Below are 15,576 nucleotides of genomic sequence, written 5' to 3' on the forward strand. Positions count from 1 at the left end.
TATGCAAATGCAGACTACGAGTCGTGCAATTGCACAGCGCTTGCAAACAAACGAAGCAATAACAAAAAAATGGAAATGGAAAGTAAGCGAGCCTAACAATTGTTCCTTCTCCACAGCACACAAGCCTCCAGCAGCGTTCGGTACGCTTAATCGACGTTTCAGAAACCTTTAATTGCCCTTCTCCGTTGGGTTGAAATATGCCCGGAAAACTCATACTTCAAGCCAGCCAACCCCCAAAAGCCGACCCCGTTGGGCGCTACCGTTCCCATTAGAACAATCCACCCAGACAGACGGCGAAACGACCCCACTACTTGCTGCCAATAACACGCTGCCAACCGCTCTGCTTGCTCCATCATTATTCCCGATCGAGGGTTCCAAAGTCACGCCATGTTGTGTCGGTCGCGATTTTTTTGCGTCGAAGCCTTCTGTCAGTCTCCGTGTAAAAATGGGCAAAATCGTGATTTGCACAGGGCTGGCTGGAATTCTAGCGCACCAGCTGTGGTGGGGAACCACCAGCTGGGAGGCTGGTTTGCACCAAATCGCATACGAACAATCGCCGTCGCCGTCACCACCACCAGAGCCGTCGAAGTTGGGTTGAATGGGAAAAATGCTTAACGCTTAGTTGTTGAGAGTATCGTCGCGAAAAGCCGCCGTCTCTGAGTGGGGGAATTATTGCAGCAGTTCGGCATGATAATATGGGGCTTGGTGTGGACCGAGGCCTAGTCGCTGGGCTTTGCGCTGGCATATCCCGCCAAGTCAGGTGAGTTCGTCGTCGCACGATCGACGCGTTGATGATTGTGGCGTGTTGGGTGCTGGCCCGGTGTCATAAGTTTAGTAGACTGCGCCGCTTTTAGACGCTAGAGTACAAAGCCACGTTCGTTGGTAGAACGAACTACGTGTTTGTGTGTGCGCTATAGCCTTTAACTCAGTAGGCCGTGACCGTCAGGCCAGTTTGCAAGTGCGATAGAATGCATTCATGAGGGGGCACATGGTAGCCAACTTCCGGATGCTGCGCATCATAGAGCGTGCTAAATACGGCACCATTAATGGAAGATGCGGTTCTGATCAATAAGTGCAGTGGTTTCACAGCTGGAATTGTGCTAGTCGTTCCTCCGAGTGCGGAAGCAAACAACGTGTGAGGTTATACGGAGTGCATCCACATCTAACCTCAAGTACGATGGCATCCATCACTGTGTTGCGCTTGCTGTAAGTGGCATCTTTTTTGATATTCAAAATTATGGTAACATTTAGAGATATTTTCTTTACAGTAAGTGTATGATTGTGATATTTGCCCTGGACTTACCCGTCGATGGTGCCGTCGTACGACAGTATACCTGTGACAGTTACTTCCAATCCTGGTGCCAGCTGCACAACGCCACTGTACATATGGACACGGATGTGCAGGCGAGTGTGTTCCCCCGCGTACGGCAGCTTGGCTTCATCTACGGTTCCATCGGCAACTTCACGCACACGTTCAACAATCAGCTGTTCAAGGCGGGAGTACTAAGGGTATTCGCACGGGGCACCCGGGTAACGACACTCACCATGCCCAGCACGATCGAGCAGCTCTATCTGCGCGACAACGGTTTGCGGACGGTCGAAATCGACCCACGGACACGGTACATCGTGCGCTACCTCCGGCTGCAGATGAATAAACTTCGCTCGATCGCACACTTCGAACATCTCACGCAGCTGCACGAGCTCAATCTGTGTGACAATTTGATCGAAGACGTACCGCTGGATACGTTTGCCACCATGCCAGCGCTGCGCCAGCTGATCCTGTGCGGCAATCACATCAAGGCGCTCGGTACTACGCCGACCGTCATCCAGCTACCCGCACTGACGCACCTAGACCTCGGTGGTAACTTTCTCGCGAGCCTCCCGCTTGAACGGTGGCAGCTGCCACAGCTGATTAACCTAAGCGTGCGCGATAACCTGCTAACCACACTGGACAGTGGACTGCTCGTGCGGCGATTTCCTCTGCTACGCATACTGGACGCATCGGCGAACGCACTCGATTGCCATTCGTACCACCAAGCACTGCAAACGTTTGTGAATCGTTCCGTGGTGCATCTGATCGATCGGCGCATGTGCAGCGTGGACGATGCGATCGTGCTGGAGGCGGAGGAAATGCGACGTCCCAATGGCATCAAACCGGCGGCGGCGGAGGGTAATGGTCCGCTTGAGGTACGCCATCTGAAGGAACGTATCTTTTTGCAGCAGCGCACCATACAGCAGCAGCGGATGGAAATTGAGCAGCTGCGCGCCAACCTGACTACGCTGATGGAGCAGTTCGATCTGGTGGCTGGACCGGCAAGAGCGCTTGATCCGTTCTAACGCGACCCCTTGGTGTGACGGTAGCAGTTGGAGGCAGTTGCCCTTTAAAGACAAACATACCACAGAGAGAATACCGGGTGAAACACACACAAACGCGTACATTTAAATGTGTTACTTTAGTGTATAACATGTGTGTGTGTGTATAACGGGTGGGTGGAAAACAGTTTTCCGAGTGTATTTCGACCTTACTGCACCAATCTGGGACATCAGCCCCTTCAAATGTGTCCAATATTTTACAAGCAAATCGCGCTGCCACGTCTATTGCAACCGTGCTCAACCTTCAAGTACTGTTAGTGAAATAATGACTCCAAGATCGACTAGCGCAGGGTCGACTTGCTTAAAGTCGGCCCGAGTGTGAAGAGTGTGACTGTTCTGGGGCGGTTGTTGTTGTTTTTCTTCTTTTCTATGGCCAATTGTGTGACATTCCAATTTCTCATCAGCTGAACCGGGCGCGTCGATCATGCTTTTTATTTTGGTTTGCTTCCTCTCTGTCGCTCACTCTACATTGCCCTCGTTTGCAGAAAGAAGGAAGGCAGTGTGTGGTGCGCCAGCCAAAGTGTGACCACGGTATGTCACGGCTGATCTTCACGCAATGTCATTCGTCTGTGCGCGCCTGCATTCTGCGTTAATTAATGGCCTTTAAACGGCAAAGTAACTTCATGCGGTTGTTGTTCCCGTTTCGGTTCCTTCCCCCACTTTCTGTGACAACCGTGGCACAACCTCAGCCACTAAAGGCAGCGAACGACGTTGTCGTAGTGACCGGGTAGGTGCAAAGTGACCGAACATCACTCGCCGGCCCTAATGGACAATCGGTTCGTAAACCGGCCAACAGGTGAATTCTCACAAAAAATGCTATCATTTTATTCGTTTACAGGCGCGCTTTAAACCTTCACATTTTGGGGGCGAGCTTTTGTTTGCAAAACAAACGTTATTGCTAGCAACGGTTAGAAATGTACAATTATGCAAACAAATAGTAACGTAATTCCTTATCCCACCGAACAGACTGTCTAGCGTGCGCCTGGCTGATCAAACACAATTTGAATCATTTCGTTGTATATTGCGCAAGAGATTATGGAAATGGTTGTATTTATTTAAAGATTTAATTTTGAAGTGATTTTACTTACTTTATTGCAGGCTTTTTTTTCTTTCGATTGTAATATCTATACTTTTATGCATTATTTGTTATACAACTCAATGTTCATGTATAAATGCATGTATACTTAAATGCAAATAGAAATAAAACAATGAGCATTTATATGTCATTCTTTTCATTTTAAATATATTCCCAATATACATGAAATCGCACTCGCTTATCAGTTCTTTATTTATTACTTCCGATTTTACGCACATGGTGAACAGGCATGGTTAATCACTTTGGCAACTTTTAAAGCCCGTCTTACAGCGTTGTGCCCAATGGAAATGATCTTTCTGTTTGCTCCCTGCACACCAACCCTTATCTAATATTCCATGTAATAATATCTAATCCCGCATGCAAATAGTGGTCTTTTATTTACAGCTACCAGTGCATCTCACGACGCTACACTTTCGATTTCATCCATCAGCGTTTATCCTTACCCACGACGCTCGCACACGTGCGTATGTTTACTAAATTAATCTTTTTCGCCCACTACTTGGTCGGTGCTGTTGTAACGGACGGCGACCTAACCGTAACACCCCACTTTTCATCGCCCGCGAAGAAGTGTTCCCCGAAACGAGCGGATGATTAATGTGGCATATCGAAGGCACTCTGCTAGTCACTGTCTAGAAAACCAAAAGCAGGAACGATCGCACCGAGGGAACGATCAAATGAAGCAAATGTGTGAGCCACTACCGGTCCAAATGTCGGCATACATCTTATCGTGTTATTTCGTGATAGGACGATTTAATGCGTCTGTTACGGCCTGTTACGTACCGACGCCAAACGACGCCACCATTCCGTGTATTTTTGCAATTTTGTACGGAGGAAGAGCATCTTTTTAATGTTTGTCGTGTTTTTCTTGCGATCGTAAACCATGCTGCTTGTCATAGCAATGGCATTTGACTGGAACCGTCAGTGCCACAACACATTTATGCAAACCATTAATTGTTGAGGGTAGAGGTTTCCGTATTGCAGGGCGTTTTACAGACACTGTGTATTAGCGGATGGTTGTCTTCTGCAGTAGCCTATGATCGCTTCGGATGGATGCAAAAAGGAAAGCGCTGCCATTAAATATGATGTTTTAACAGAACGTTTCTTAAACCGGCACTGTTTACTGGGAAAGGTTTTAGTAGCTTTTGAATGAATGATCAAGAAGGGAACCACAATTCTTTATTTTTCAAATGCATCACAAATCTGTCATTTCTAATGATAATTGCCTGCCATATACATCGCTTAATTTCTAATTATATTTCGTAAGCCCTCTCCATTTGTATATTATTATTTCGTTTTTACGTAACGTACGTATTTTAAGCATGCAATAAATGCCTTTCATGGATACTGCTTTACTGTGTCACTACACAATATGGTGTATAAATTCAGGATAGATGTACAAAATTACTTAACAACTTAACTTAAATTACAACAATAACTAATATATTTTACTTCTTGTTCGCTCCCGAAATTGAGAGGGCGTCCAGATCTGACTGTACTACGTCCAAGAAGTTAAAGTTTACGTACTTTATGTAGTAAAAGTTTAACGGTAAGTTTTCCAAAATCCATATAGCTGATTAGTAGCTTCTTAACTTAGTTCTATCGATCTGATGATCTGTCTAGTGATCTTTCTGTTGAATAAAAGAAAAAGGTCAATTCACAAAACGCCTTCTATGGCCGATATCAATTTTGCTCTACCTTCCTCACGTGCCAAACAGTTGGAACCTATCGTTAAACAGTGGTCATTTCTAGCTGTTTACATGTTGACCCTATGCACACTTTATGAGGAATGAGGAAGCAGCAGCTCTTGGGGCTAATCTTTTTGAGTGTCAGAATCCCGTGGTGAAATCGCATTTTGGAACGGTGGTATGCTTTGCTTTTCGTGCTTCCCCAGAAACACCGGCACGGTAATGTTGGCCGTTGGTTGGCGTCTGGTTATCTCCCAGACGTACGTCTTTCGTTTCACGAGCGTTGGTGTGTAGTCTTCCTGCGGGTGCGAGCTGTCATCCCCACCGGCACCATTCGTTACATTGATCCGATCGAAGTGTATCTCAAAGTCCTTCCCGAACACTCTGAAACCGGCCGGCGAAGGGACGATGTGCGTAGAGCGATCCATGTGCAGTATGTCCGTCATGTTGCGTATCTTGTCCATGTCTGTAACGAGCGGCAAGGTGGTGGAAAAGGTATGAGTTAGAATAAAAATAACGCAAGGGTCACTCGATAAGCATAGAAGAGATAATGATAGATGTATTGTTTATAAACAGTTTTATATGAAAATAGACATGGGAACGATGATATAGAATTATAATCATAGAAAAAAGAAACGGATTGTATCTATAAAAAGCACATGTAAACAATCAATAAGGGAATTAAGCACTTGTGAATACTGCCATACGTAAAAATTTTACCTTGTTGTTTGTAGGGACTTAATAGACTCATGGACTAGGTTTTCTGTAAAATTGATATTCTTTGGTCTCATTTCGATTCATACTAGACTTGAATCTTGGGACTGGTTAGATGTTAAACCAAGTAAGTAGTATAACTATTGTACCACGGTATAGGTTCCAGACAAAATGTGATCATTAATCATCTTTTCACGATCTACATGATAAACACTTCAGAAATTACAGCAATCAACGTAGCTTGTTACTGTAAGTAGCATTATTTATCAGAAACTAATTTAGTGATATATTTATATACATAGTACAACTCCCATTAACCGCATCAATGATCATGTGTGATCTACTCTATTTACCCTTCGGTACATTTCCCCCTTATCGTTGTTTGATGAATATTTAATGATGTATAATTAAGGTTGGCTCTCTCACATCAATTCCTTTGCCTGTCCATGCTACGAATTTGCTTTTAGTGAGCACAAATCAGGGTTAGGTACGTCAAAAAATTCGTGTACAGGCGTCCCCCGAGCTACGACCCTCTCGAGTTACGACGATTCGCAGATACGACGATTTTGATTTTGATATTGAAAAGTTGTCATCGAGAAGAAATTGATGTATATTTTTGAATTTCTGAGCTGATAACCGTTACACACACATTTCCAAAGATTCCACAACTACCCGATATTGAATATCTATATCGTGTAAACGACTTTTTGTGTAAAATTAATTCATTATCGAACATTATTTCAAATAAAAAACACGATATAATAGATTTCGACTCTTCAACTTCGGTTATAAACTTTACATTGACAGATATTCGACATACGACTTTTTCGACTTACGCCTTGCGTTGGGACTTTTTTTCGGTCCCAAATACAGTCGTATCTCGGGGGACACCTGTACTTGTAAAAGGTTGTCATATGTACCTGAAGGATATGTTTGTTACGGATAGAGAAGACTGCAATTCAATTCAATTCAATGCGTCTTCATATACATTAATGAATTTAAACATTCTTAGTCATGTGGGAGGACTTACTTGTGCAAAGTTCATGTAATTTATCACTTTCAGGACAATCATAAGAGAGTTGATATACTGAAATGTGATTGAATTCTGTTTCTTCTGTGTTGTAGTCAATTTTACTTATTAACGAATACTAGAATAGCAACGCTCAGCAGAAACTAGACCAACAGAAAGCAAACTAGTACTAGTATTCATCAAATGTTTTGTAGATGACAATACTACCCTGTTACTACCAGACAGACCGTCTTATGCCGGTCAAAAAATATGATTCACGTCAATTATGCTTGTTTTGTGTCACTCATCTGCCGCTTGATTGGGCTGACGACGTTTGTGATCCTTGTTGTCGGATCATTTATTTTCGAAGAATGCAGATGCGCCAACCGGGTAGGGTAATGCAGTACTGCGGTACTAAATGGAGGAAAAAACCTTCTACTCGTTCAATAACGATGGTATTTGTGGAAAGGATCAAGGTTTTTTTGGATCGTACATTGATGTGATGTAAGCATCGTATGTATGCCAAGGGCATACGCTCTGGCGACTGTCGCATTTGAATTGATTTGCAAAAGAAAAGAGAACACATACCTTAAACTGTACTCATATGGTTACTTCCTGCATTACAGTTGAGTTAGCCTAATATATTTAATTTTAACTTTGAAACACTTATTAGCTCAGCAAATAAAACGGAAGCTAGGTGTAATTTAGAATATCAATCAGGCTATTACAATCCACAGCACACAAAATACTGCATTCGTTTACGGTGCAGGCATTTGTTTAACCATTTTGCTTTTCTTGGATGTATCTCGCAAGAATATCGATCGTTGTCGTTATGCCAACCAAGATGATGTTCGCTGTCACCGATCATTCGTAAAACAGATGCAATAAAAAAGGCTCAAAACACTGCAAAATACACCGATATCCCGTAAACTTATCTTTGGCGACATTTGTATGTAAGGAGAAAAAAAACCTCCCCGTCCAATTAAGCGCCGAAAAGCTGGTGCTGTACCCTGCCAACCCTCGCCTGATGGTCTTTAACGGCAACGATCACTGTTTATTATGGTCGTGGTAAATTAGCGTCACGAGGTACTCTTTCCAATCCGTCCTTCTTCCGACTCTCTACCGTCGGTTAAATAAATTGTACCTTGCGCTATTGAGGTTGTACGTGTTGTTTGTAATGATTACTACACAACCAGTACATTTTTCTTGCCCACTAAAAGCGAGCGCATTTCTGTCTCACTTTTGCTCCTTGCCTTGTCCCCCCTTGTAAGCGATAGGTTTTGTTGTTGTCTACAAATATAAATCTAAGAATATTTCCCGCTGTTCGTTCTATACAGATAAACTGCTGTACCCTTGAGCAACAGTTACTTGGTTTTAGTAGGGACCACACATTCTCTTCCCGTTCGCGGCATGGACAACCTACCCTGCGGGTTTGATTTATGTGAACCTGACGCAGATTAGCAGAGTGATTAAAGAGATTATTTAGATTATTTCGAGTAATTATCAACCGTCATTTAAGGATTGAGCGATGGTAGCTGTGGGAATGAACACACTTCTCCTTGGTTTTCTTTCTGGGAATAGACAAAATAGATCGTAGCACATGATTGACAATAGGAATAGGAATAGGAACTTTTCTGCTAAAAATATACTACCAAGCGTGAATAATTGTATCAAATCTCATGAAGTGAAATTGACACTACGGCAATTCTTTTTGTAAAAAATAGAATATCTGGCTTGAACATTTCAAGTATATAAATACACACAAAAACAACAAGAATAGCAAAATAATCGGTACGATTTTCACGATAGCTCAACAAATAATCCTCAATTAAGTACTGTCCAAAACATTACCAATGCGTTTATATTTACTAACTGTGCGAATCTAATCATCGGCATAATTCACATATATTTTTCAATGATCTGGAACGGTAGATAGTTTTCCAGGCAAAAAATTACCATTCTTTCTTGTTCTATCTAACAGTCCCTCAAACTGAACAGAGCGAGAAAGCATATCGATTATGTTGATTGGGTCAAAAATAGAATATAACACAGTATCAGTAGGATTTCTTTACTATTGTAATAAAATGAGAACATTATTTAAACATTTGCTTCAGCTTGTTGGTGTTAGCAAAATATACAACATCTTGCATTGATTAGAAGCTGACTGTCCGGATGCATAATTGTGTATTTACTACGATACATTTCGCTTTCTATCGCTTTCACACATCATTTGTCGGCTCTACCACTCGATCAAAGATTTCCATACACCCCTGCGGCGAACAGAAAAGTAAGCTTGATACGATAATAGTGTTTTGTTCAGCTCATCACGAAACCAAACGTCCTGTCGATAGTCTCCGGCTGGCACCGACTTGGGAAAGAATTTATCCTCCAGCCAGTAAGCGACATTGTAAGTTCGGTTCTGAAAGAAACGAATGATAATAAGTTGTTACTTAGCCAATGCCGCATGCAATCAAGTCATATTTACACCATGTGGGCAGTAGTACAGCAATTGAGGTACGGTAGCAAAAAATACAGACATAACGTGACGGGAAAATATATCTTCCGATGGGTTACGCAAATAAGCACACGCTTCTAATAATACATCGACTGGGAAAGCCTGATAATCGTTCAACCGGTAATATGTTTTCACCTGGAAATACACGACGTTCAACACCTTCGGTACGTGTATCGTTAAGTTCAAGTATGTTGGACTATTTCGGCGCAGTATAGTTTTGCACTGCAACAGCTCCGACACTTCGTATGGCGTTTCCGTACAGATGAACCGGGTCACTCGTATGGTGAACGGTCTCGATTCATTCGTGAAGACGATGCGATTGGGATAGTGGACAGGGACTTGTTGCTGGTCACATTGTACGGGTTTGAATACGAGCCAGGATGCGATAATAAAAAACCGCACAAAACACCGAAAAAGCCTATGCACACGTTTCATTTTGGTTGCGTGCTCTGCACTGATGAATATGTATACGCTGCGGCGTAAGTAGACGAGAACACATTCATGGATCAAATTTACCCAATTACATGGTTTGTATCATAATTATAGTGCTAGACTAAATTGGTTTTTCATCTAGAAACTTCGACAATTTACCATTTACATTGTTTATATCAGGACCAGAATTAACAATTAAGTCCAGCATATATATATGGGTTCCATTGCGTCAGTAGAGCATCATTATTACATGCTTATGTTCCATAAATAAAGTTATCTATAGTCTACGTTTACATCAACAACATCCAAAACGAACATAGGATAAAAACACATAGAACACCACTTTTCCAAAATCTAAAAATAACCCAGCCTTTACACCTATGAAATACAAAACATTATATTATCGGTTCAAAATTTTCCCTAATTTAACGAAGATAAGTGAAGATTGGATCGAGATAAATATGAAACATTTACTTTTTTTTTAGTGCGTTCAGGATTTGTAAAATAATGACACAAATAATGGTAAACTAATTATTTGTGGTAAATGTTTTGTGCATTTGCAAAAATAAAAAAAAAATCTGCTTGAATACCACACCGGAACTGTTTTTTTTTTTCGACAGAATGTATTAGCAAAGTAGGGCTAATGGGTTGATTATACACTGACAGTGGTAAAGAATGAGCACATGTCGCATTTTGACAGCTGTCAGTTTTTGAAACGAAGTGTGACAGCATCCCGCTTGTTCACTACCGGCTGTGGGCATGATAATAGAGTAATCGAGTTAAGTACAATTATTGCTCGATGCATGATGATCCCTTTATACAAACGGCCATGTTAGCAAACAAAACCCCGACAAATTTGTGTCAAGACATAGGCTTTTATTAAGTTTTTATAACTGGGAACAACGACAAACGTTTCCATAAACTCTAATCTTTACCCAAACCCTTTAGGGTAGTTTCAAAGAGCTTCTTTGATTCATTGATTTTTTTATGAAACTGTGCTGTGTTTCATCTTGGTAGGTGTTTTGTTGCCTGTTAGCATATTAACGCTGTGCGGATCACGCTCCTATTATGATAGTAAAATATGTTACATTGCGTATTTATTTACTTTATGGGTTGAACTATAGGTTGATTTGACAATTGACAATTCTTCTTGATATTCATCACAGCTTGTCATAGCTACAACATAGCATCACCACTCTCAGTCAAATCAATCAAAACAATATGTTCTTTATAGTATTTATTAATCGATAAAGCCTATAAGCACTATAAAGCCCTCTCGAGTCAAATTTTGTTTACAAAATTTACTGTTGGACGCATTTCGAGCATTTAACAGTAAAGTCAGTTCTTTTATCGTAATTCCAGGCCCATAGATATCGTCAGCTGAATTTAGTAGACGGCACATACAAAGATACTAAACTAAACTAATCCAAACTAAGAACAAATCACTTGAATAAGACAGATACTAAGTTCCAATGATGATTGTGTGTTATTGTTATATCTTTATTTAGTATTGTACTTATACTCACTACTTGACTCTTGATCGAATCTGATTTGATCGCTAAATTATATTATCTGTCACATCTAATTAATCGTGTTTAATTATTTATCGATTGTTTAAAAAATCGTTTGATAGCATAACTACCACTCGAGCATTGAACGCCATATACCATTTCGGCGAACAGAAAAGAAAGCTTGATAGGATAACATTGTCTTGTTCTGTTCATCGCGAAACCAAACGTCCTGCCGATAGTCGCCAGCAGGCATAGATTTGGGAAAGAACTTATCCTCAAGCCAGTATTCGGCATGGTACGTTGTGTTCTATACGAAAGGATGAGGAAAGGGCAGTGAGTAAAAGCTGACGCCGATTAACTACGGTTTAAACATATTTACCCCATGTGGACAGTAGTACAGTAAATGTGGTATAGTTTCGAAAAACACAGACATAAGATGGCGGGAAAATACGTCGTCCGAAGGGTTACGCAAATAACTACATACTTCCGTAATTATGCTGATTGGAAAGGGTTGGTAATCGTTCAACCGATAGAATGTTTTCACCTGGAAGTAAATCAGGTTCAGCACGTTTGGCACTTGGACTGTCAAGTTGAAAAAGGTTGGTTTATTTCGCCGCAGCACTGTTTTGCACTGCACCAGTTCCGACACTTCGTATGGCGTCTCCGTACAGACGAACCGTGTCACTCGTACAGTGAACGATTTTGAATTATTCGCGAAAACGATACGATTGGGATAGTACACAGGGACCCGTTGCTGGCTACAGTGTACGGTGTTTAATACGAACAAACAAACAGGCAGGCTCGTAAAGTACCAAAACGGCACCAATTTCATTTTGCCGGCACGCTCTGCACAACATTTAAAATGAAACTCGAGTAAAATATTTAACATATGCGTTTATATACGCAGGGGCGTAAGTAGTCGAGACCACGTTCTGCAATTAAATTTGGTCTATTACACGGCTAACCATGATTACGGTAACATGATTGCGACTATTTACAGACAATTTGACAATTACAAATCGTGCACGCATTCATGTAATGCATTGTATACGCAGAGCAAAAATATTACAGATTTTGGGATTCATTCTAGCGATGGGAAAAATGAAATTTTCATCAGAATCGATTCCGACTAGCTCCAAATTTTTCTGGAATCGGGATCGGCTCCGGAATCGGAATCGGCTCCGGAATTTGAATCGACTCCGGAATTGGTTTAGGAATCGAAATCGGCTTCGGAATCGGAATTGGGTCCGAAATCAGATCGACTTCGAAACGGAGTCGTTTTCGGCATCTCCATAAGAGTAGCCGTTTGTTGTGTTGGCTTACAGGGTTTACCAGCATATAAAACAACTGTTCACTTGTTTATAACAATAGTCGTTTTGTATAGACACCGCTGTCTACCACTTGCTCACACGTCAGATGGTGTAAGCTACTCTGTCCAATTCAATAACACAATTTTCGCCTTCGATTGCACAACGGTCGGATTCGGCACGGTTTATTGTAGTTGTTGTGTAATTAACAAAATTAATGTTTTGATTTATTGAAATGTATGGTTTATACTGCATATTGCTTGAACAAAATAAACGTATTTGAAAATGTTTGGTTTTTGTAAAATTTGTCCCAACAAACAAACTGTGCCGAATCTGACAGTTGCTAATCGAAGGCGAAAATTATGTTATTGAATTGGACAGAGTAGCTTACACCATCTGACGTGTGAGCAAGTGGTAGACAGCGGTGTTTATACAAAACGACTATTGTAACAAACAAGTGAACAGTTGTTTTATATGCTGGTAAACCCTGTATTTCAATTCCAGAACTCATTCTCATTCCGGAGCTAATTCCATTTCTGGTGTCAATCCTGATAACGTTTTTGCGATTCTCAGGTCGATTCAAAGCCGACTCCGGAATCGGAATCGATTCCAGTATCGGAATCGGCTCAGGAATTGATTCCGAACACTGAATCGGAACCGGGTAGGTTAGATTCCAAGCTCCCACCACTAATTCATTACAAGCGCGGACTTTTTTTAATTCTTCGTGAATCAATTTGGCTCTTTGGTTCTTCACTAAAGACTATGCAGGTACCAGTAAAGATTACTATAACGCTACTATGTTTCACCTACATATTCCGTGTAATGTCCGTTGGCGTGTCAAACACAAGACTACCGAACCTGTCCATATTTTTGTAGATACGCAGGCAAAATACAAATGAATTTGTTTTTTATTCCTATCATGTAATAATGTTGACATGGGGATCTCATGCGATCATTAGGCATGTGCAACTGTGCAAAGGTTGAACCAAAGAAACAACAATGTCAGCATACAACCTTCGGGATGTGCACAATGTTCGCACATCAATCAGTCAGGCTGGCTGTACCGGTTCCCCTTTCCCATCATCCGCACATGTGTATCTGTGTCATTTAGCAATCAATTAGCACACCCGAGCAATTGACCGAACGGACGAGCAGCGAAAGGCAAACTAACTCAATATAAAATCAAACGCTCTCCAGCGTATGGAAGCTCCGCTCATATCCACCGATCACAATGCAATTGACGTGTTTGTGTTTGTGTGCTGCGTGGTGGCAATTTCGATTACGAGAAGAGCGATCGATAAGTGTTCGATATGTCTTAGTTGCCCACTTGAGCACACATAGGGACGGACAACGGTGGAGCACACACCAGCGTGTCTAGGTCACGACACTGCACAGCCTTATCGGAATGGAACAATCGGAGGTGGCAGGTGACTGTGCCTCATCAAAGTGTGCGTATGAGCAGGCCAGCAGGTGTGTGTACCGGCGTTAGATCGTAGCCTACTACACGGCAAACGGCTTCGGCACTTACCTCGTACAATGTAGTACCAGTAGTTGGTGGTACCGTTCGGCATGGTACGCATTGCGCCGCGATCCTTGATGGTGCTCCACATCTGCGTCTGCTCGGTGTGCAGAATCATTGCGTACGACAGGAACACTACGACCACCATGAAGAAGAGCAGCAGCGCGTACACCAACAGCTGCCCGGCCACGTTGTTTGCCATGCTGCCTGCCCGATACGGATGCTGCGTATTACAGACACACGAATTGCACGAATCTTTTCTCGAACCACCAAATTCTCTAATAATTCTCCGCTCAGCCGCTAGTTTTAAGCGTTCTTTCTTTCCGCACTGCTGAATTTGGTGGAGTACTAGATGTTATCGTACGCGGCAGCGTGCGTCGAACCAGCGTACTGTTTACACCAAATGTTTACCGTTGTTCTCTTTACCCGCCGTGCTCTGTTACGTTGCTGTCTCACTGTTTCTTTCCCTCCCTCGAACCGTAGAACCTTCCCTTCGATTGCAATCAATACACACGCGTGTGATAAGCTCTTTTCGGTGTCACAGTTACCCCGTTGGGACCGTTTTACGCGCACGAATCCAACAACATCAAACCTTCCGCAACGCAACCAATCCAAACACGCACGACGATGACGCAGTTCACTACGCCAATACTGTTGTGATCTCACTATCGCTACACACTGGAAGACGAAGGTATCTCTGCTCACCTAAAACACACTGATCGAACGGAACCGCGTGTGAAACTCTGCGCCGTTGTTTGACGAATGTTTTTACTCCACGAAAACACGCGCACTGTGCGCTTCTCGAATAACGCTGCGCCGATGCTGTTTGCTTCCCTCAGGGGACGGCGCACACATACACGCATCCGCTCGAAAGCCGTGGTTCACCCGGTTTTAGTGTGCTCCGGTGGAGCAAACATTCACGTGCCCGTACACCACCCATACACACACTTGCACAGTGGGAGAAAAAGGAGGGGAGCGCACACCGGATAAAAACAAAACCCGCAAAAGAACCGCAAAACAGCAAGCAACCCCCGCAGGAAGGGAGAGAGAGAGAGAGAGAGAGAGAGAGAGAGCGATGCTTACAACACCCTTTTATCGCATGCGGATGGGTGCAGCATAGGGGGTGATTTCATCCGGTCGATATGAACTCTTCGCCTTGGTCACATCTACTCTACTGTACTGTATCTTACTCTACTGTAAGATGTTGGATGGTTCATGTGTTTGTGTGTTTGTGGGCGGATAAAGGGGTGCGTAACAACATCGCAACATTGCACTAAACCGCGGTGTCGTTGTTATGCGATCTTCAAGCGGGGCCACTTACACACGCTCGAACCCCGAACCGCGCAGTTACAAACGGAGTGGCTGAACCGAAAGAAATACACATTGGAAGCACAATTACAGCAACAACATCACAC

General features: G+C 42.6%; 4 protein-coding genes across 6 annotated transcripts; 1 reads left to right on the forward strand and 3 right to left on the reverse strand.

Annotated features, from left to right (window-relative positions):
- Positions 1–773: 773 nt before the first annotated feature.
- LOC121589492 lies at positions 774–3,521 on the forward strand. The gene is made up of 2 exons (XM_041908436.1): positions 774–1,206; positions 1,269–3,521. Exons 1-2 carry the CDS (start codon positions 1,178–1,180, stop codon positions 2,335–2,337), a joined length of 1,098 nt encoding a protein of 365 aa, XP_041764370.1. The 5' UTR covers positions 774–1,177; the 3' UTR covers positions 2,338–3,521.
- Positions 3,522–3,609: 88 nt separating this feature from the next.
- On the reverse strand, positions 3,610–15,342 carry LOC121589495. 2 transcript variants are annotated; one of them, XR_006004315.1, is made up of 3 exons: positions 14,171–15,342; positions 5,165–5,620; positions 3,610–5,097 (listed from the first exon to the last, which is right to left on the reverse strand). XR_006004315.1 is itself a non-coding variant. In XM_041908441.1 (2 exons), exons 1-2 carry the CDS (start codon positions 14,361–14,363, stop codon positions 5,280–5,282), a joined length of 534 nt encoding a protein of 177 aa, XP_041764375.1. In that variant the 5' UTR covers positions 14,364–15,342; the 3' UTR covers positions 3,612–5,279. The 2 variants fall into 2 exon arrangements, 1 of the variants encoding a protein (XP_041764375.1); XM_041908441.1 differs by having other exon boundaries at positions 3,612–5,620.
- LOC121589493 lies at positions 8,510–10,035 on the reverse strand. Of its 2 annotated transcripts, none has more exons than XM_041908438.1 (2): positions 9,528–10,035; positions 8,510–9,296 (listed from the first exon to the last, which is right to left on the reverse strand). In XM_041908438.1, exons 1-2 carry the CDS (start codon positions 9,825–9,827, stop codon positions 9,117–9,119), a joined length of 480 nt encoding a protein of 159 aa, XP_041764372.1. In that variant the 5' UTR covers positions 9,828–10,035; the 3' UTR covers positions 8,510–9,116. The 2 variants fall into 2 exon arrangements, with proteins under 2 accessions (XP_041764372.1, XP_041764371.1); XM_041908437.1 differs by having other exon boundaries at positions 8,521–9,296; positions 9,363–9,857.
- Positions 11,315–12,184, reverse strand: LOC121589494. The gene is made up of 2 exons (XM_041908440.1): positions 11,715–12,184; positions 11,315–11,642 (listed from the first exon to the last, which is right to left on the reverse strand). The coding sequence occupies exons 1-2, from the start codon at positions 12,165–12,167 to the stop codon at positions 11,463–11,465; spliced, it is 633 nt and encodes a 210-aa protein (XP_041764374.1). The 5' UTR covers positions 12,168–12,184; the 3' UTR covers positions 11,315–11,462.
- Positions 15,343–15,576: the final 234 nt, after the last annotated feature.

The sequence above is a fragment of the Anopheles merus genome, chromosome 2R, assembly GCF_017562075.2.
Source record: "Anopheles merus strain MAF chromosome 2R, AmerM5.1, whole genome shotgun sequence".
Classification (NCBI taxonomy): Eukaryota; Metazoa; Arthropoda; class Insecta; order Diptera; family Culicidae; genus Anopheles; species Anopheles merus.

Bases quoted from the DNA above. Each gene is read 5' to 3' on its own strand.
- LOC121589495 (XM_041908441.1), bottom strand. From the start codon at position 14,363: ATGGCAAACAACGTGGCCGGGCAGCTGTTGGTGTACGCGCTGCTGCTC. The intron at 5,621-14,170 runs GTAAGTGCCGAA...CGCTCGTTACAG, and splicing joins CTGGTACTACATTGTACGAG to ACATGGACAAGATACGCAAC.
- LOC121589492 (XM_041908436.1), top strand. From the start codon at position 1,178: ATGGCATCCATCACTGTGTTGCGCTTGCT. The intron at 1,207-1,268 runs GTAAGTGGCATC...TTTTCTTTACAG, and splicing joins ATCACTGTGTTGCGCTTGCT to TAAGTGTATGATTGTGATAT.
- LOC121589493 (XM_041908437.1), bottom strand. From the start codon at position 9,827: ATGAAACGTGTGCATAGGCTTTTTCGGTGTTTTGTGCGGTTTTTTATT. The intron at 9,297-9,362 runs GTAAATATGACT...CGTTTCTTTCAG, and splicing joins TGTACTACTGCCCACATGGT to AACCGAACTTACAATGTCGC.
- LOC121589494 (XM_041908440.1), bottom strand. From the start codon at position 12,167: ATGAAATTGGTGCCGTTTTGGTACTTTACGAGCCTGCCTGTTTGTTTG. The intron at 11,643-11,714 runs GTAAATATGTTT...CCTTTCGTATAG, and splicing joins TGTACTACTGTCCACATGGG to AACACAACGTACCATGCCGA.